Source organism: Scyliorhinus canicula, chromosome 19, assembly GCF_902713615.1.
Source record: "Scyliorhinus canicula chromosome 19, sScyCan1.1, whole genome shotgun sequence".
NCBI lineage: Eukaryota > Metazoa > Chordata > Chondrichthyes > Carcharhiniformes > Scyliorhinidae > Scyliorhinus > Scyliorhinus canicula.
Window position 1 is genome coordinate 16532254 of NC_052164.1, and position 21602 is coordinate 16553855.

The 21602-nt window shown below is 47.6% G+C and overlaps 1 protein-coding gene across 1 annotated transcript in view; it reads right to left on the reverse strand.

Moving 5' to 3' along the window:
- Nucleotides 1-21602, reverse strand: part of dhx58 (DEXH (Asp-Glu-X-His) box polypeptide 58) — a 51130-nt gene that overhangs the window by 8796 nt on the left and 20732 nt on the right. The window contains exons 9-10 of the mRNA XM_038778470.1: nt 11668-11817; nt 6795-6956 (exon numbers count right to left, since the gene is read on the reverse strand). Coding sequence (XP_038634398.1) covers nt 6795-6956; nt 11668-11817 — 312 coding nt within the window. The remainder of the gene's footprint in view (nt 1-6794; nt 6957-11667; nt 11818-21602) is intronic.

The following is a 21602-nucleotide window of genomic DNA, read 5'->3' on the forward strand; positions in this document are numbered from 1 at the left end:
GGGCGGGAGAGACCAACGTTGGGCCGGGGGGGAGGGAGAAACTCACACCAGGCCGGCCTGGGCTGGAAAAGGCTGGACACGATGATGTGAGCAGATTGGTGAGGCCTTGCTGCCCAGGGGTATGGAAGAGACTGAGTGAGTGAGTAAGTGTGTGTGGGAGTGAGTGAGTAAATGAGTGAGTGAATGAGTGAGTGAGTGAATGAGTGAGTGTGTGTGGGAGTGAGTGAGTGAATGAATGAGTGAGTGTGGGATTGAGTGAGTGAGTGAATAAGTGAGTGAGTGAGAGTAAGTGGGTGGGTGTGGGAGTGAGAAAGAGGGAGACAAAGAGGGATGGTGGGAGAGAGGGGAGGAGATGGCAGTGGATGAGAGAGAGTGACTTAGCACGCTGAGACTGGGAGTGAGCTGGACATGCGCACTCTCATTTTTTCACGCGCTAATAGTCATATTTATCCATTACTCAATTTTTAGTTGTCAGTTTATTGTTGTTATTTGTTCAGCAACTTGTTTTTTGCTTCAAACATCAGCTTTTTATTTAAATTACTGTTTAATGTTGCATCAAAACATGTCTTTCCAAAAGTTGGTAAATGTGCCCCCCCCCCCCCCCTCTTCCTGAGTAAAATTGAACCCCCCCCCAGATGAAAAGGTTGTACAAGCCAGATCTATACTATTCACTTCAACCACTCCCTGTGATAGCGAGTTCCACATGCTCACCACTCTTTGGGTGAACAGGTTTCTTCCCAGTTCCCTATTGGATTTTTTGGTGATTAATTTATATTGACGGCCTCTAGTTAGGAACTTCCCAACAAGAGGAAACGTACTGTCTGTATCCCCTCCATCAAAACCTGACAGAATTTTAACAACCTCAATTAAGTAACCCTTCGGCCTCCTTTTTTTAAGAAAGAGACCCAGCCTGCGAACCTTTCCTGATAGGAATTTCCACACATTTCTCGTATCATCCTTGTAATTCTTTAAAAATTCATTTTTACAGGATATGGGGCTCACTGGCCAGGCCAGCATTTATTGCCCATCCCAAGATGCTCTTGAGAAGGCGGTGGTGAGCTGTCTTCTTAAACCACTGCAGTCCCTCAGGTGTAGGTACACCCACAGTGCTGTTAGGGAGGGAGTTCCTGGATTTTGACCCAGCGACAGTGAAGGAAAGGCGATATATTTCCAAGTCAGGATGGTAAGTGACTTGGAGGGGAACCTCCAGGTGGTCGAGTTCCCAGGTATCTGTTGTGCTTCGAGATAGTAGTGGGATGGGGCAACGCGGTGGCACAGTGGTTAGCATTGTTGCCTATGGCGCTGAGGACTCGGGTTCGAATCGCGACACTGGGTCACTGTCCGTGTGGAGTTTGCACATTCTTCCCGTGTCTGAGTGTAAACCTTTAAATTCACTTACTTTACAGCAGGAGCGGCCTCCGGATTTTAGGCGGGAGCAGGGGCCTTTCGGGAAGGTGAGTACCTGTATATAAGTTGGGCAGTTGCTAAACCCGAGACACTACACTTGTAGTGTCCCCCACCCTTCCACCTCCTCTAACCTAAGGGGTTGAGGGAATATCAGGTAAGCTCTTCCTTTCTTTTTCTTGTTTGTATCTAGAGGGGATGGCAGGGAAGGCAGTACAATGCTCCTCCTGCAGAATGTTTGAGGTGAGGGACGCCGTCAGTGTACCTGCTGATTTGCCCAGTTGGGAAGTGCATCCAACTCCAGCTCCTCAGAAACCGTGTTAGGGAACTGGAGCTGGAGTTGGATGAACTTCGGATCATTCGGGAGGCAGAGCTGGCCATAGATAGAAGCTTCAGGGAGGCAGTTACGCCAAAGAATAAAGATAGATGGGTGACGGTGAGAGGGGCTGGGGGGAAGCAGTCAGTACAGGGATCCCCTGTGTTTGTTCCCCTTAGTAACAGGTATACCGCTTTGGATACTTTTGGGGGGGGGGCTTACCAGGGGTCAGCCATGGGGTACAGGTCTCTGGCACAGAGTCTGTTCCTGTTGCTCAGAAGGGAAGGGGGGAGAGGAGAAGAACATTAGTCATTAGAGACTCCTAGTTAGGGGGATAGATAGGAGATTCTGTGGGAACGAGAGAGACTCGTGGTTGGTGTGTTGCCTCCCAGGTGCCAGGGTCCGCGATGTCTTGGATCATGTTTTCGGGATCCTTAAGGGGGATGGGGAGCAGCCCCAAGTCGTGGTCCACATAGGTACCAACGACATAGGTAGCAAAAGGGATAGGGATGTAAGGCAGGAATTCAGGGAGCTAGGGTGGAAATTTAGATCCAGGACAAACAGAGTTATTATCTCTGGGATGTTACCCGTACCACGTGCTAGCGAGTCGAGGAATAGGGAGAGAGAGCAGTTGAACACGTGGCTGCAGGGATGGTGCAGGAGGGAGGGTTTCAGATTCCTGGATAATTGGGGCTCATTCTGGGGTAGGTGGGACCTCTACAAACGGGATGGTCTACACCTGGACCAGAGGGGTACTAATATCCTGGGGGGGAAGTTTGCTAATGCTCTTCAGGAGGGTTTAAACTAGTTCAGCAGAGGATTGGGAACCTCTGGAACCTTGGGAACCTTAATTGTAGCTCCAGTGCACAAGAGGTTGAGAGTAGTGAGGTCATGAGTAAGGTTTCAAAGTTGCAGGAGTGTACCGGCAGGAAGGAAGGTGGTTTAAAGAGCGTCTACCTCAATGCCAGGAGCATCCGGAATAAGGTGGGTGAGCTTGCGGCATGGGTTGATACCTGGGACTTCGATGTTGTGGCCATTTCGGAGACATGGATAGAGCAGGGAGAGGAATGGTTGTTGCAGGTGCCGGGGTTTAGATATTTCAGTAAGTTCAGGGAAGGTGGTAAGAGAGGGGGAGGGGTGGCATTGTTAGTCAAGGACAGTATTACGGTGGCTGAAAGGACGTTTGCTGAGGACTCAACTACTGAGGTAGTATGCGCTGAGTTTAGAAACAGGAAAGGAGAGGTGACCCTGTTAGGGTTTTCTATAGGCTCCCGAAAAGTTCCAGAGATGTAGAGGAAAGGATTGCAAAGATGATTCTGGATAGGAACGAAAGTAACAGGGTAGTTGTTATGAGGGACTTTAACTTTCCAAATATTGACTGGAAACACTATAGTTCGAGTACTTTAGATGGGTCCGTTTTTGTCCAATGTGTGCAGGAGGGTTTCCTGATGCAGTATGTAGATAGGCCAACGAGAGGCGAGGCCGTATTGGATTTGGTACTGGGTAATGAACCAGGACAGGTGTTAGATTTTGAGGTAGGTGAGCACTTTGGTGATAGTGACCACAATTCGATTACGTTTACTTTAGTGATGGAAAGGGATAGGTATATACCGCAGGGCAAGAGTCATATCTGGGGGAAAGGCAATTATGATGCGATGAAGCAAGACTTAGGATGCATCGGCTGGAGAGGAAAACTGCAGGGGATGGGCACAATGGAAATGTGGAGCATGTTCAAGGAACAGCTACAGCGTGTCCTTGATAAGTATGTACCTGTCAGGCAGAGAGGAAGTGGTCGAGCGAAGGAACCATGGTTTACTAAAGCAGTTGAAACACTTGTCAAGAGGAAGAAGGAGGCTTATGTAAAGATGAGACGTAATGGTTCAGTTACGGCGCTTGAGAGTTACAAGTTAGCTAGGAAGGATCTAAAGAGAGAGCTAAGAAGAGCCAGGAGGGGACATGAGAAGTCTTTGGCAGGTAGGATCAAGGATAACCCTAAAGCTTTCTATAGGTATGTCAGGAATAAAAGAATGACTAGCGTAAGAGTAGGGCCAGTCAAGGACAGTAGTGGGAAGTTGTGCGTGGAGTCCAAGGAGATAGGAGAGGTGCTAAATTAGTATTTTTTGTCAGTACAAACAGGAAAAAGACAATGTTGTCGAGGAGAATACTGAGATACAGGCTACTAGACTAGAAGAGCTTGAGGTACATAAGGAGGAGGTGTTAGCGATTCTGGAAAGTGTTAAAATAGATAAGTCCCCTGGGCGGTATGGGATTTATCCTAGGATTCTCTGGGAAGCTAGGGAAGAGATTGCTGAGCCTTTGGCTTTGATCTTTAAGTCATCTTTGTCTTCAGGAATAGTGCCAGAAGACTGGAGGATAGCAAATGTTGTTCCCTTGTTCAAGAAAGGGAGTAGAGACAACCCTGGTAACTATAGACCAGTGAGCCTTACTTCTGTTGTGGGCAAAGTCTTGGAAAGGTTTATAAGAGATAGGATGTATAATCATCTGGAAAGGAATAATTTGATTAGAGATAGTCAACATGGTTTTGTGAAGGGTAGGCCGTGCCTCACAACCCTCATTGAGTTCTTTGTGAAGGTAACCAAACAGGTGGATGAGGGTAAAGCAGTTGATGTGGTGTATATGGATTTCAGTAAAGCGTTTGATAAGGTTCCCCACGGTAGGCTATTGCAGAAAATACGGAGGCATGGGATTCAGGGTGATTTAGCAGTTTGGATCAGAAATTGGCTAGCCGGAAGAAGACAAAGGGTGGTGGTTGATGGGAAATGTTCTGACTGGTGTCCAGTTACTAGTGGTGTACCACAAGGATCTGTTTTGGGGCTGCTGATCTTTGTCATTTTGGAGGAGGGCGTAGAAGGATGGGTGAGTAAATTTGCAGATGACACTAAAGTAGGTGGAGTTGTGGACAGTGCAGAAGGATATTACAAGTTACAGAGGGACATAGGTAAGCTGCAGAGCTGGGCTGACAGGTGGCAAATGGAGTTTAATGCATAAAAGTGTGAGGTGATTCATTTTGGAAGGAATAACAGGAAGACAGAGCACTGGGCTAATGGTAAGATTCTTGGTAGTGTGGATGAGCAGAGAGATCTCGGTGTCCATGTCCATAGATCTCTGAAAGTTGCCACCCAGGTTGAGAGGGTTGTTAAGAAGGCGTACGGTGTGTTAGCTTTTATTGGTAGAGGAATTAAGTTTCAGAGCCATGAGCTCATGTTGCAGTTGTACATAACTCTGGTGCGGCCGCATTTGGAGTATTGCGTGCAGTTCTGTTCCCCGCATTATAGGAAGGATGTGGAAGCATTGGAAAGGGTGCAGAGGAGATTTACCAGGATGTTGCCTGGTATGGAGGGAAGATCTTATGAGGAAAGTCTGAGGGACTTGAGGCTGTTTTCGTTAGAGAGAAGAAGGTTAAGAGGTGACTTAATTGAGGCATACAAGATGATCAGAGGATTAGATAGGGTGGATAGTGAAGCCTTTTTCCTCGGATGGTGATGTCCAGCACGAAGGGACATAGCTTTAAATTGAGGGGAGATAGATATAGGACAGATGTCAGAGGTAGGTTCTTTACTCAGAGAGTAGTAAGGGCGTGGAATGCCCTGCCTGCAACAATAGTGGACTCACCAACACTAAGGGCATTCAAATGGCCATTGGATAGGCATATGGACGATAAGGGAATAGTGTAGATGGGCTTGAGAAGGGTTTCACAGGTCGGCGCAACATCGAGGGTCGAAGGGCCTGTACTGCGCTGTAATGTTCTATGTTCAATGGTCTGCATGGGTTTCGCCCCCACAATCCAAAAGGTGTGCAGGATAGGTGGATTGGCCATGCTAAATTGCCCCTTAATTGGAAAAAATAATTGTATACCAAATTTAAATTTATTTAAATAAAACTAGATAGTAGTGGGCGTGGTTTGGAAGGTGCTTCCTAAGGAACCGCAGTGAATTCCTGCAGTGCACCTTGTAGATGGTACACGCGGCTGCTTCCGTGTGTCGGTGGTGGAGGGAGTGAATGTTTGGGGAGGGGGTAGCAATCAAGCGGGGCTGTTTTGTCCTGGATGGTATCGAGCATCTTGAATGTTGTTGGAGCTGCACTCATCAGGCAAGTGGGGAGTCTTCCATCACACTCCTGATTTGTGCCTTGTAGATGGTGGACAGGCTTTGGGGAGTCAGGAGGTGAGTTAGTCGCCGCAGGATTCCTAGCCTTTGACCTGCTTTTGCAGCCACACCATGTGTATGGCTAGTCCCATTCAGTTTCTGGTCAATGGTAACTCCTAGGATGTTGATAGTGGGGAGCTTGAGCAATGGTAATGACATTGAATGTCAAAGGGCGATGGTTAGATCCTCTCTTGATGGAGATAGTAATTCTCTGGCACTGGTGAGACATGAATGTTACTTGCTACTTATCACCCACGCCTGGATATCGTCCAGATCTTTCTGCATATGGAAGTGGACCGCTTTCTCCACACTCTCTCCAGGGCCACTATATCTTTTCTTTAACATGGTGAACAGAACTGCACACAGTACTCAAAGTGCGGCCAAAGCAAGGTTAAATGGTAAGAACAGCAACCTGCTCACATTGCCAGTGAACTAAGACAACCCCTGGAATGCCTTTGCTCAAATTTGCAAGCACCAGAACAAGCAATCACATCATGGAGTTTGCTGCTAGTGAACATTAGGAAGAAGCAATTGGAGAGGCAGAGTAACAAAAGATGCAGGTCAGATACTTAAAACATCGCACTCCAGGCCCTAGGGTACTCACAGCAATGGGAAATCCACTGCTTCATAATATTTATCTTCCTAAACCACACCACCTTTCCTCTCTTCACTGGTCTTCAAAGTCTCCAAAATGTCAATATCTTTACCCAACAACAAAGCAAAGTCATTCACTCACTGCTCAGGGCCCATCGCTCCACGTTGTATAATGATCTGAAGCATGAGATTGGAAATTGTATTGCTGGGCTAGACAGAATTGTCAAGTGCCTCAAATTGTCGGAACATTTGCCCCGTTACATTGCTGTTCCAAAATAGTCCAAAGTTTGCGCAAAATCATTCAAGCGCCATACCTTTATACGGTATTCATGTTGTGGCATTTCTTGCACGGCCTCTATTGCACGTTTCATAAGGCCCTCGCGGTATTCGTTTGTAAATTCCCGTTGGATCTCTCTCCCGCCTTCTTGAGCAACCACTGAGTAAGTGCTGTTCTCAGCTCGGGCTCGTCCTCTGGCCTGGGTGAAGAAGGCAACAATTATCTAACGGAACAGTGCAGCAAGTGGCCTTTTGGCCATCTCTTTGTCCAGCAGGGGATTATATCCCTTCATATCTTACCTGCACACACTGGCCACTTGCATGTGGAAAGTGCCGTTAACATAGAATTGTGACATTATACAAATGTATAGCATGTGAAGAGTTAATGTTATGTTAAGCCTAGCCACTAGAGGGAGCTAAGGGTCAGTACTATAAATAGTACTGGCTCTTGAGCTTGTGGAGGAGACTAGATTTTGAGCTGGCAATGATAAGATTCATAGTGTATTGCAGAGTTAGTTAAAATATAATTGTTATAGTTAGCAGATAAAGATAGTGTTAGTGAGTGTAGTTTAATTCTTACATGCATGTTTGCTATTCAGAATAAGTGTCAAACTCAAAGCAAAGAGAAAATACTGGAAAATGTCAGCAGGTCTGGCAGCATCTGTAGGGAGACAAAAGAGCTAACGTTTCAAGTCCAGATGACGCTTTGTCAAAGCTAACAGACAGAGAAAGTGGGAAATATTTATACTGTGGAGTGAGAATGAAAGATGATTCATAGCCACAGAAACCCAGGGAAACTGGGTGCGAATAGCCACAGAAACCAAGGGGAGAGAGTGCTAATGGCAGTTCCCACAGAGAACAAAAGGTGTGAACAGCCAAACAGCAGAGAACCTAACATCAGAGGGTAAACTGTGACAGATGTAGATGTGGGGGGGGGGGGGGGGGGGGGGGGAAGCAAAGGGGAGAAAGGGTAAGGAAAGGTGAATAAGTTCGGGGGGGGGGGTTAAATATATATAAAGAAAGACAAGAGAGAAAGAAATGGTAAGAGACAGTTAAAATGAAATGGGATGAAAACAAATGGGTCGAGGTGGGGGTGAGCTAATCATCTGAAGTTGGTGAATTTTATTAACACTATCAATCTCAAGTTTGGTAGTGTTAATAAAATTAGATTAGTTCTTCCAAAGAGCTTTGTGTATCTTTGTGATCACTAAGCCTTCCATCCCGGAAACCCCTCACAACAATCACCACAAGAATGGCTTTGCCAAGGTGCTTCACAAAGGCATAATCAGACAAAATGGATGCCAGAGCAAATGAGGAAGTATTGAAGGGGGGGGGGGCACAAAACCTTTGTCCAAGTTTCGTATTTAAAGGAGGGATCTGACAGGAAAAGAGGGAAGAGGAGAGGCAGAACAGTAAGGAGCAACATTTGGCCTGGAATATGCGAGGCACTGGAGCAATGGTGGGCAAAGAGAGTGAGGACCTAGAAAAGGTCAGAGGCAGAGGAATTGGAGAGGGATTGGAGAGGGATTGGAGAGGGATGGAGATTTCAGAGATGTCACCATGGACCAGCAGGGGAGCATTGGTGAGCAGGGGCTGATGTGGCAACAAACACAGCTGAGTTTTGGATGAGTTGATGTTTGTGGAGGGTGAAAAATGTGAAGCTGGCCAGCAGAGATTTGGAAGGGATGGCTCTGGAGGTAACAGCGGCACAGATGAGGTCCGCGGCAGCACCACTGTTAGGAAGCTGGAAGTGGTCAGCTTTCGTGATGGAGAATTCACTTGGTGGGGAAGCTCAGCGAGGGGTCAATTGGATGTTGGGTTTTCAAACTGTGCGGTTCAGCCTGAGATGGTGGATAGCAAGGGGAACGGAATTAATGGCGGGAAGGGGTCAGAGTTTATCCTGGCGGGCCCAAGATGGTGGCTTTAGTCGTCTCAGTTTAACTGGAGAAAAGGTATCTCCTCCAAGACTGCATATCAGAGTAGCGGTGTGGCAACTGAGAGGCACTGGAGGCTTTGAGAGATACTGGGTGCCGACAGCATTATTTCCCTCTGATTTCCCTTCGCTGTGCGCAGCCACTTTTGCTGCGCTGTATGGCACCTTTAAGACTATTGTGTAGCTGTGTATCTGTGCAGCTAAGAGGGAATATTGGTCGTCACTGCAGATATGGAAGCTAATCCCATGGCTGTACATAATGTCGCCAAGGAACTGGAGGGGGCCAAAGGTAGGCTCTTGGGAAATTCTGTGTCTAACCTGTGGTGATAGTGCGGCATGCTGGCACAGTGGTTAGCACTGCTGCCTATGGCGCTGAGGACGCAGGTTCGATCCCGGCCCTGGATCACTGCCTGTGTGGAGTTTGCACATTCTTCCTGTGTCTGCGTGGGTTTCACCCCCTCAACCAAAATGATGTGCAGGTTAGGTGGATTGGCCACACTAAACTGCCCCTTAATTGGAATAAAATAATGGGGTACTCTAAAGTTATTTTTTTTTAATTTTAAAAATGGCCTGTGGTGATATGCATCAATGTATATAGTTGTCTATCAGTGCACAGTTATTACTACGACCTCTGACCAGCAGGTGGCATTAGAGATCTATCACGTCACTTAAGACACCCATCAGTTGGTGGTAAGACATACGGGAGGATAGTCGCACTTAGAGTAGCTCCAGGAGTTATATCACAGAACACAACATGACCGTCCAGGAGCAGGAAGAGAAGCTGTTGCCGAAATAAGATTGTGATAAGATCGGCAAGAGTGAAATCAAGTGAGGGCAATTGCTTTGATTTGGAGAGGGGAGGAAAGGCATTAGTGGAAACCGTAATCTGTGACCTTAGTTGCAGCTGTTTCAATGCTACAGCAGAGATGGAAACCAGATTAGAGAGATGTCAACATACAGTGGCAGGAAAACTGAGCATGGATTTAGGAACAAACAGGATTTGCGGGGGAAAGAAGGCTGGAAGTTAACAAGGACAGAAGGGGCAGCACGGTGGCCTAGTGGTTAGCACAACCGCCTCACGGCGCTGAGGTCCCAGGTTCGATCCCGGCTCTCTGTCAGTGTGGAGTTTGTACATTCTCCCCGTGTCTGAGTGGGTTTCGCCCCCACAACCCAAAATGTGCAGAGTAGGTGGATTGGCCACGCTAAATTGCCCCTTAAATTGGAAAAAATAATTGGGTACTCTAAATTTATTTTTAAAAAAAGAACAAGGACAGAAGACTCAAACTTGGGGTTCTTGAGGAAGAGGTGGTGACAATGGTTTTGAAAGTGAGAGAGACAGCACCTGAGGAGAGGGAAGCATTTACTTAGCACGCCAATGAAAATTGGCTTGTCACTGCTTCTGTCGGAATGAAGCTACGGAGGCCACTGAAACCTACAGCCAGACCTGTGGACCTCTACCCAATGGTATCCTGAGTAAACCCATCAAGGACTGTACCTGAGCAACCAGACTAAAACTAACAGTAGCTGGCCTCTGGGAGTATGATGGAGTGCAAAATTCAAACAAACTGCAGATGATGGAAATCTGAAACTGAGAGGAAAATGCTGGATATGTTCATCAGGACAGACAGTATCTGTGCAGAGAACAGACTGGTTATTGTTCCAGCTACAGATCTAGTTTTGAAGGAAGGTTTGCAACTGGCCTGTGCTCTATTATGTTTGAAAACCGAGTCGATTTTTTCTCTTTCCATAACCCAAACCTGTATACCTCTGCTCTTTGCTGAATCAACTTAGTGGCCACTGCAATAGCTGGCAATCGAGTCGATGTGCAAATACTACTTGATCTGTTAATCCAATGGCCTTTCGAGCTTGTAATCATTCCTCTAGGGTCTGCTCTCTTACTTGTGCTCAAAACATGCATCATTGTTTCCCAGTGAGATTCAAATTGTGAGTTTGAATCATGGTCTGTTTTGTATTTCTAGTAAAAATATATTTAACTTTGATGCTGTTACTTCACTGCTCGGTACTTACGATTGGTTCCCAGTCAGCATCTAGCATGTAGTTTTGCACTTGTAGCAATTGACAGCCTGCAGTTCTTGACTGAGGCAGAGATCACATCATATAGGAACAACGTTGCCACCTTCGGGCGGACCCCAGTACAGATCCCCTCAAGGCAAACTTAATTTTTTTCCTTACCCAGAAAAAGTGACATGTCCGAAAGCCATTGTTCGGTCTTCAGGGGTTTTGAGTCCCTCCATGCCAGCAGTATTCGCCGCCGGGCTATCAGGGAAGCAAAGGCCAGAACATCGGCCTCTTTCTCCTCCTGGACTCCTGGGTCTTCCGAAACCCCAAAACTTGCCACCCTTGTTTTAAGCACCCGGGACATGATCCCCGCAAATCCCTCCCAGTGCCCCCTAAGCTTAGGACATGCCCAAAACATGTGAACGTGGTTTGCTGGTCCTCCCCCGCATCCAGCGCACTTATCCTCTACCCCAAAGAATTTGCTCATCCAAGCTACCGTCATGTGGGCCCGGTGAACGACCTTAAATTGAATCAGGCCGAGCCTGGCACACGTTGCGGTTGAGTTTACCCTACTCAGGGCTTCTGCCCACAGCCCGTCCTCCATCTCCCTGCCAAGCCCCTCCTCCCATTTGAGTTTCAGTTCCTCCGTCTGGGACTCTTCCTCCTTCATGAGCACCTTATAACTATCTGAGACTAACAACGTATCTTTATAAGTAACTCTTGGCCAACGTGATGTCTTAGGCTGGTTTCAATCACCTGAGGGATTCAAAGAGGAATTTGCCAGAGTATTTCACTCCCAACCGGCCTTGCGTCTTTTCCCTGGATTCCCTGGCGGACAAGGTGGTCTTTTCCTGCTTGTTAATCTTGTACAATCGCGCCTGCCATGGACGTGACTCATAAATAGATATAAAACTGTATTCTGACTAATTCAGCATTCTGCATTTTGCCAATTGACTTACCTGAACCATAGCAATCTCATTGGTGATAAGTCCGTAGCGGATGACTACATTGCATTCTCTTATGTCCAGCCCTTCCTCCGCAACGCTGGTGGCAATGAGAAGGTTGATATCACCATTTCGGAATTTCTGAATGACATTGTGTTGCTCTTGCTGTAAACACACAGGAAACATTGAATATCAAGTATTGGGTACCAAGTATTCTATGCTAAATTGACTGTAGATATTATTACAAGGTCGAAACTAAATCAGACTAATACCATTAGAATAGTAGGAAAGAAACCTTCAAGGCCTTCTACCAAGAGCTATACACCTCGGAGCCCCCAACGGGGAAGGCTGGGATGAACCGGTTTCTTGATGGACTGGACATACCAGTCGTGGGAGAGGGCAGAAAACGGGATCTGGAAGCACCACTAGCACTGGGAGAGATCATGGAGAGCATTAGCTCCATGCAGACGGGGAAGGCGCCGGGACCGGACGGATTCCCGGCGGACTTCTACAAAAATTCGCGACAGCGCTGGCCCCGCACCTGCGGGAGATGTTCACAGACTCGCTAGCTAGGGGCACACTGCCACCCACGTTAGCACAGGCCTCAATCTCGCTGATACCTAAGAAAGACAAAGACCCAACGGAATGTGGGTCATACAGACCCATATCCCTGCTGAACGCAGACGCCAAAATACTGGCCAAAATCCTAGCCAAAAGGCTAGAAGACTGTGTACCTGAGGTGGTCACAGAGGACCAGACGGGCTTCGTCAAAGGTAGACAGCTTACCGCGAACATCAGGCGCCTGCTGAACGTGATAATGACCCCCTCCGGGGAGAGAACACAAGAGGTGATCGGCTCCCTGGACGCAGAAAAGGCCTTCGACAGAGTCGAATGGAAATACCTCATAGAGGTACTGGAGCGGTTCGGGCTTGGAACAGGGTTCACCGCTTGGGTAAAGCTCCTATACAACGCTCCCATGGCGAGTGTACGGACCAACAATACCAACTCCCAATACTTCCAGCTGCACAGGGGCACCAGACAAGGATGCCCACTGTCCCCGCTGCTGTTCGCACTAGCAATCGAACCGCTAGCAATCGCGCTCAGGGCAGCAAAAAATTGGAGGGGGATCCGAAGGGGAGGTAGAGAGCACAGAGTCTCACTCTATGCGGATGATCTGCTCCTCTATATCTCGGACCCACAAAGCAGCATGGACGGAATCATAGCGCTCCTGAAAGAGTTTGGAGCCTTCTCGGGCTACAAACTCAACATGAGCAAAAGTGAGATCTTCCCAGTACACCCGCAAGGGGGGGGGGGGGGGGGGGGGGGGGGGGGCAGCGCTAAAGGGCCTGCCGTTCAAACAAGCCCGAAATAAATTCCGCTACCTGGGGATCCAAATAGCCCATGACTGGAAAGGGGTCCACAAATGGAACCTCACCAGCCTGACGGAGGAAGTTAAAAAGGACCTGCAAAGATGGAACACACTCCCGCTCTCCCTCGCGGGGAGAGTCCAGACGATCAAAATGAATGTACTGCCCAGGTTCCTTTTCCTGTTTAGATCCATTCCGATCTACATCCCCAAGGCCTTTTTCAAAGCGCTGGACAAACATATCATGGCGTTCGTATGGGGGGGTAAAAATGCTAGGATCCCAAAGAAGGTCATACAAAAAACAAAATCCAGGGGGGGGCTAGCCCTCTCGAATCTACAATTCTACCACTGGGCGGCAACAGCCGAGCGAGTAAGGGGATGGATCCAGGAGCCAGAAGCCGAGTGGGTGCGTGCGGAGGAGGCCTCCTGCATGGGAACCTCCCTCCGGGCCCTCGCCACGGCAGCACTCCCATCCCCACCCAAAAAACACTCCACCAGCCCAGTGGTGACAGCCACCCTCCAATCCTGGAACCAACTGCGGCAGCAATTTGGCCTGTACAAAATGTCGGACAAGGCTCCCATCTGCAACAACCATAGGTTCAAACCAGCAGTGACCGACGCCACCTTCAAAAGGTGGAGGCAGGACGGGGGGACACTGACAGTCAGGGACCTATACACGGACGACAGGATCGCAACACTGGACGAACTGACAGAGAAATTTCAGCTAGCTGGGGGGAACGAGCTACGGTACCTGCAGCTCAAAAACTTCCTACGAAAGAAGACAAGGACGTACCCACAACCGCCACGACAGACACTATTGGAAGACCTACTGGACGCAAGTATCCTAGAGAAAGGGAACTGTAGTGACATGTATGACCGACTGGTAGACAGGGACGACACCGTACTGGACGCAACAAGAAGGAAATGGGAGGACGACCTGGGGATGGAGATAGGGTGGGGACTCTGGAGCGAAGCACTGCATAGGGTCAACTCCACCTCCACGTGCGCAAGGCTCAGCCTGACGCAACTAAAAGTGGTACATAGAGCCCACTTAACGAGAAACCGTATGAGTAGGTTCTTCCCGGAGGTGGAGGACAAATGTGAGCGGTGCCAGAGAGGCCCGGCCAACCACGCCCACATGTTCTGGTCTTGCCCCAGACTTGTGGAGTACTGGACAGCCTTCTTCGAGGCTATGTCCAAAGTGGTGGGGGTGAGGGTGGAGCCATGCCCGATAGTGGCGGTCTTCGGGGTTTCAGACCAGCCAGATCTATTCCTGGGGAGGAGGGCGGACGCCCTTGCCTTTGCCTCCCTGATTGCCCGCCGTAGAATCCTGTTTGGCTGGCGGTCAGCAGCACCACCCAGAGCTGCAGACTGGCTGTCCGACCTCTCGGAATCTCTCCAAATGGAGAAAATCAAATTCGCCATCCGAGGGTCGGACGACGGCTTCCACAGAACGTGGGAGCCATTCATGCAACTGTTCCGGGACCTGTTTGTGGCCAACGTACATGAGGAAGAATAGTCGGGTGGCCAAGAACCAGGGGAAAATGGGCGGGAATCGGGGGAAGGTAGCCGGGGGGGGGGGGCTACGGGCTCGGTATGGGGGTTTGATGGCAAGCCAAGGCCCAAAACCAAACTATAAATAAATGCCTATAAACATGTGCCTCGGCCATATTGGGGAATGTAAAATATGTATGCTGGCTAAAGGGGGCGGCCACAATTATTGTTATGAAGATGCTTACCTGTAAATATTCATGTAAAAAAATTTTGTGTTTTCCTTTGTTTTTTTTTTGGTTTTTTTTTTTGTTTTTTCTCTCTCTCTAATAACTTGTAATTTGTCATATATAAAATATGAAAACTCAATAAAAAACATTTATAAAAAAAAGAATAGTAGGAAAGTTCCATTATTTTGAATTTTCTTTTAATTGTTCCAGTTCTGTTGAATAATCACCATCCAAAACATTTGTGGCGAATTGAAGGATCTGAATATTTTGTTGTATTTCTTTCTCTGCTATGCTCGCTGTTGGGAGGTGTAAATAAAGTGAGTCCAATTTTAAGCTGTTGGCTGAGTCCATGATCAGGTGACAGTGAGGCTGGGATGAAATTCCTTTTTCCCCTTTCATTTGAATAATTAAGGACTGAAGGACGTTGTGGCAGTCCTTTTTGGAACTTGTGAAGTTGACTTTGAGGATGTTTGGAAAGGTTGCTGCATGTGCACATTATGAGGGTGGCTTTCAGGCACTACGTCGGGAAAATTCCGGAAGAGGCCTGAAACAGGATTAAGTTTGCAATGTGCCCGGAACCTCCCAGCTGGGCGAGGAACTCATTGCCATTCATTCAGGCTTATTTTAATATTCAAAGTCAGCTCAATGCCAAATCTTCCAGTAGTGCACTATGTTCCCACCTGCTGGCATGACATGGCACCAGCAGGAATCACTACCAGTCTCCACAAATGGAGATGAATGGTGATGATCGTGCCAGGGGGAAGGGGGGGGGGGTGGGCTTGGAGGCTATTGTAGCCCCCGGGTGGGCAGGAGGGTGGCAGGGCAGTACTCTGGCACTTCCCCAGCTACCCTGAGTACCAACCGGGCAGAGGCCTGAAGGGGTGAGGCATATAGGCCCCGATGTATGTTCAGGGTGGGAGTGGTCATGCTGGGAATCTATGTCCGGGGGAGGGGGGGTGACATGCCATCTGCGAGGGGGCGGGACCTGATGTCCTTGGGAGAGAAGGGGGGTTCTTGAATGCCACTTTGAGTTTGGTCGATCATGATGCCGGGCTTACCGGCATCTTTAAGCCCCGGCCCTCACAATGACGGTGCAGAACATGCCCTCCTTTTAAAAAATGGCAAGGTGTAGGAAGATCTTGATGGGAAACCTGCCGGTTTTCTGACTGAACCTGACACTTTTCTGTTTTTTGGGAAACTTCCACCCGAGATACAAATAAACACAGTGTATCAGCACAGTATGTAACTTTAAAAATGGCACTTAAAGCATATTTGAGGATAATGGGGTAATTCAACCCCAGTAAAGAGGACCGGTGTAATTATGAACAAAGTTACACATTTGGCTGAAAGTGTATAAAATAGGAAAAGAGCTAAATGCTTCCCTCACCTTGAATGGGGCCAGATCTTTTGCGTTACAGGTGAACCTGAGTTACCAAAGACACGCCAGTACTATGGAATATGCTGAAATTAATTAATACTGGATTCATATTCTGGCATGACTAAAAATGAAATTGCACTGAGAGTTATATTGCGTCGAAGGAAGCGGGTGCCAAACGGGACTGTGACAGATTACTGTCTTGAATTAAAGGAACTTTCTCATCACCATGGATCCTGGGCAAACTTGAAAATCATCCTTCAAGGCATGTTCCGAGGAGGCCTAAAGAACAATAAAATCCAGGCCCAGTTTATGAGCGAGGACAGTGAGCTGGCATGGAAGGAGACTTACACTGAAGCCAAAACCATGGACTTGGCAGAAAGAGATAGTTGCAAATTGCAAGGGAGTTATTTTTTTCTGAGCTCGCAGGGTAGACCGATCAGGTTTCAGAGAGATTCAGGCAACCAAGTTTACTGTTTCAGAGTCAAGGGTGAGAGAAGGTCAACCTTCAGCCTTGCCTCCAGCCCTCCCGCCTCCACAATTAGCCATGCATTAGTACGCATGAGAATTCTCAATTTATACCTATAGATTTATTTTACATGATAAAGGAGAATATTACGCTACCGATTGTGCATTCTCATTGTTCTACACATTTCACAGAATGGGTACTAGAAGAAATGTGCATTATGGCCGCAATTTAACTAAATAGGAAAAAGTTCCATTGCTAGCACGTTTAGCCACATGTTTCCCGGCGCTCGCAGCGCTGAGAAACACCCCACTATTTAATGCGCCCCCGGTTAGGTAGGATCCTCAGCGGGGAACACGCAGCCGAGGCCGCACCATAGCCTCGTTTTGTTCACTGAGGAGCTCCACTCGCCGGAACTCCTCAGTGTAGCGAGAGATTGGGGTGCCGTTTTTAAATGGCACCCTGATCTCTGGAGCCCCTGAGGTGACCCCTAACCCCCCCCCCCCCCCCCATAAGCCCCAACGCACTATGGGAGGGTCCCTGGGCCCGTCCGCACCTCTCCTAACATCCATGCTGGCCAGCCCCTCCCTGCCCGATCTGTACCATGGTACCAGGCTAGCAGTGCCAGAGTGCCCGGGTGGCACCAGCAGTGTCAGGATACCACCCTGCCCAAAGGGCATGCCGCTGGGGCCTCCAATCCCCAGGGAGACCTTCACGACTGCCGTTCCATCTGATCCCTGTTTGTGGAGGGCAGTACTGAACGCCGCTTGCCCGAGGTCTCTGAGGTGAAGCAGATGTATCCCACGTCTCAGATCCCTCCATATTACAGTGGGACTAGCCATCTAATTGAATGATCTCATTGAATGGTGGAGCAGGCTCGAGGGGCCAGATGGCCTACTCCTGCTCCTAGTTCTTATGTTCTTTGTTCTTACGTCTCGCTTTAATATGTAGATTTGCCGAAAAGTGATCCCATCCATTGTGGGCGGAATTTACATCACAGCGTCTTGCGAGATCGAGTTAGATCTTGCGAGGCGTTGCGAGCCGGGTAGATCCCGGGAGCGCGGTCTCCCAGCTTCTATCGGTCACTCTGTGCCGCGACGAGCTGATTTTCGACCGCAGTGTGGCTGTAAAATCACGCCTTTGTGTGATATGGCTCACATGGTGTAACTTTGCAACAGTTACTAGATGATTTTTTTTACAATATACACAATTAGTAACCATTACGATACAATGGGCTGGATTAAATGATGTTCTTTGATATTATGTGCTGGCTTGCAGTTATGGAATACTATAGTCACATGGCTATATAAATTAGTAAAACTTGCAGAAACAGAACGAGAAATGTGGTATGAAACTTTGGGAAAGACTGCAAAGTAAATATGTTGTAATCTATATGTGTGTCAGTTTATGTGGATTTATGCCAGTAGAGCTATACCTTTCATTCCCACTGCTGAGACTTGTTTGCTTACTTATGTAGTTTCATGAATAGTTCGTTAACTTTCTTGCTGGCCCCCAAATGCTGCCATTCTAGGCACCTGCCTGGTTTGCCTCGTGATTGCTCCGGCCCTGTCAGAGTCAGAAATTTAGATACGACCTTTGCCACGGCAGCCGCCAAGCATTCAAATGCTGCCCCCCCCCCCCCCCCCCCCCCCCCCCCCCCCGCCGAGCGCCCCCCCCCCCCCATTCCCAGTCAGACTGGTTTGCCTGTGGGAAAGTCAGTCATATCCAGATGATAATCAGGAGTAGATCAGGGTCATGGTGTTTGTAAAAGTATAAGTTACAAGAGTCTGCAAACTGACGAATGCACGTATGATAGATGTGGAACTAGAAGTTGACGGTCGTAATTCTCCGGTCATTGCGAATCACTTTTCCCGCTGGATATGCACCCCGCCGTGGGTCTCCCAACGGCATGGGGTGGTTTCAATGGGAAGATCCAGTCCCGCCAGCAGCTAATGGTGCATCGCCGATAAGCACGCGGCACGGGGACCGGGGATTCCAACGCAATGTTTTTTGTTCTAATTAAGGGGCAATTTAGCGTGGCCAATCCATCTACCCTGCACACCTTTGGGTTGTGGGGCTGAGACCCACTCAAACGCGGGGAGAATGTACAAACTCCACATGGACAGTGACTCGGGGGCAGGATCGAACCTGGGTCCTCGATGCCGTGAGGCAGCAGTGCTGACCCCTGCGCCACCATGCTGCCCATAATCCAACTCGATATTATCGTGCAGGAAGAATTGTAGCGCAAGGAAAACGGCACATGTAAGATGAGAGTAAAAGGGCAGAAGATAGAATTTTAGCACCCACAGTAAAAATGAGAGTGGTGCAGTGGTTAGCACTGCTGCCTACCCGCTGAGGACCCGGGTTCAATCCCGCCTCGGGTCACTGTCTGTTTAGAGTTTGCACATTCTCCCCGTGTTTCCGTGGGTTTCACCCCCACAACCCAAAGATGTGCAGGGTAGGTGGATTGGCCACGCTAAATTGCCCCTTAATTGGAAAAAAATAATTGGATACTCTAAATTTATTTTTTAAAAGCTTTGCATGGTATAATTATAGATTTTGCAACTCCCAGTGACTGCACTGCAGCAAAACTCCAACAAACTGTTTCCCAGCTGAAGAAATTGTAAGGTTTGACATTCAACTGGTAAAAATAATGTATTCAGCCAGTTAAAAACATTTAACAGCTTTAGAGCAAATTTGTGATTTGCTCAGTTTCTGTCAGTTTTACGAAGTAGTTTTTGGAAGAGATTTACTGAATTCCATGCAGCAATCAGTAATATAACATGGGAAAGCTTTGAATGGTTGGGTGTCTTGTCATGCACTTGCCTCAGACGTGGTAGCTCCAATTGTGTTACCCACAAGATCAAGTGTTATTTTACTGTAAGATATACCTTTGCAACTGAAACATTTGATTAGCAAGAATCCAGAGGGGTATAGACTTTACAATGATTTATCCTGGAGACCTTCCCAATACATCAGTGCATTTGGGGATGTATGAATAGTTCCCGAGTACAGCAGCAAACCTTCATGACAGAACCCTTTGATCAAATTGTTCACAACACTCGGCAAATAGTCTTCGGAGACCTGACTCTGTGAGCAGCTCCTTTCTCACCCCGAAGCCAACTGCCTTGATTCATTGTCAACAGTTTTCACAGAGCAATCACATTGGAGGCAGAAATCCTCAAAGGGATTGGCCTTGTCCTGTGCCAACTTAACCAAGTGATATTCCACTAACATTTCCATTGTAAAACTGTTCAAACTCCATTTTTTGCTGGTCAAGTAGGAATACCTTGCATAAAATTTAGTGATGTGTTATTTTTCTGAAAGCACATTTAAATGAATGAACCATTTGTTGATTCATTTCCATGTCCTGCAATCAACATGATTTCTTAGTTATATTTAAGTGTTAGGCTGAGGTAATGGAATTGTTTAAATTAGTACACTTGCATTAATTTTGCAACTGTTAGGATTCATTTTGCAGCATCATTAATGCATCAAATTGTGCAAAGTCAACCGAGCGGGTCACATGAGGTAATGACAAATGGAAACCATCGTCTGGTTTGATTGTTCAAGTTGCTGCATCACACCTGCTCCGGTGAAATCAGTGGCTGTCTGGTTTCCAGCCATGATTCACATCTGATTTTACTCTTTGGTTTTTGGAAACTTCTGCATAAAGGCACTGCAAACAACAGGACGGGAGGATTTATTTTTTTTGGCATGGGTTATGTTGCCCTCGTTCCCTGATCCGCATTCTGGAATTCTTCCCCCATGTCTTTCCTATCTGCTTATTAACGCTTAGTGGCAGAGTTGGGACCAAAGCTGAGAGATCTGAACCTTGCAATGCTTTTTAAATGCTATCAATCAGACTATACAGGAGTGGTAAATTCAGTTCACACACCTGGATGACAACTGGGAAAGTGTATGGATACTTCCTCAGCCTCCTCCTCCTGTTCCCTCCGCAGCTACTCTCTGGTATCTCTGCGCTCTAGGACCCTTTAACTCCTTCTGACCCAGCTCTTCATCACACTATAACTTCTCTCCCAACATTCAGTAACATCGGGAGTTGCTCCCTCTCTCAGACTCTGTACTTCCTCCATTCAACACTATCACACCGATATTTTCATGACTGTGTTGTTATTTCTTAAATTTTTTATTAAAAGTATTTCTAAAACTTGGAAAGTGACACAATCTCCGAAACGGACTCTTTTTAATTATAATTAATAATCTTTACTCGTGTCACAAGTAGGCTTACATTAACACTGCAATTAAGTTACTGTGAAAGGCCCCTAGTTGCCACACTCCGGCGCCTGTTCGGGTACACGGAGGGAGAATTGAGAAGGTCCAATTCACCTAACAAGCACATCTTTCGGGACTTGTGGGAGGAAGCCGGAGCACCCGGAGGAAACCCACGCAGACACGGGGAGAACGTGCAGACTCCGCACAGAGAGTGACCCGAATCGGGAATCGAACCCAGGTCCCTGGCACTGTGAAACAAAAGTGCTGACCACTGTGCTATCATGCCGCCCTTTACCGTCAGCATTAACCTCTGATTTTTCATCCTTTGAAGCAATTATTGTCTTGTTTTTCCAGTACAGATCCTATTTTGTGTCATCTGTCATTTGCTGTGCGTACTTTTTGTGTTAAACTTTGTCCCATATTTTTAGAATTTAGTTTAAAATTCATTCCATTAAATATGCAGGAGGAAGTTGAATGCAGTGCGGTAATGATGTCAGGGTGAACCAGCAGCAGCTGCTGATTAATTCAAAGAATGCTTGCATCCTGTTCACTGATTTACTTCCCCTTTGATAGATCCAGGATTCGTGGCCTTTCTATGATGGGTTGTGCGATAAAATGGGCAGCCCTGCGTCTCCAGTGAACAGATGTAAAAAAAAACAGTTCAACAGAGCTCACAAGGCTCCTTCCAAACCCTCAACCTCTGCCACCTAGAAGGACAAGGGCAGTTAATGCATGGGAACGTGACCACCTGCAAGTTCCCCTGCAAGTCATCACACGCCATCCTGA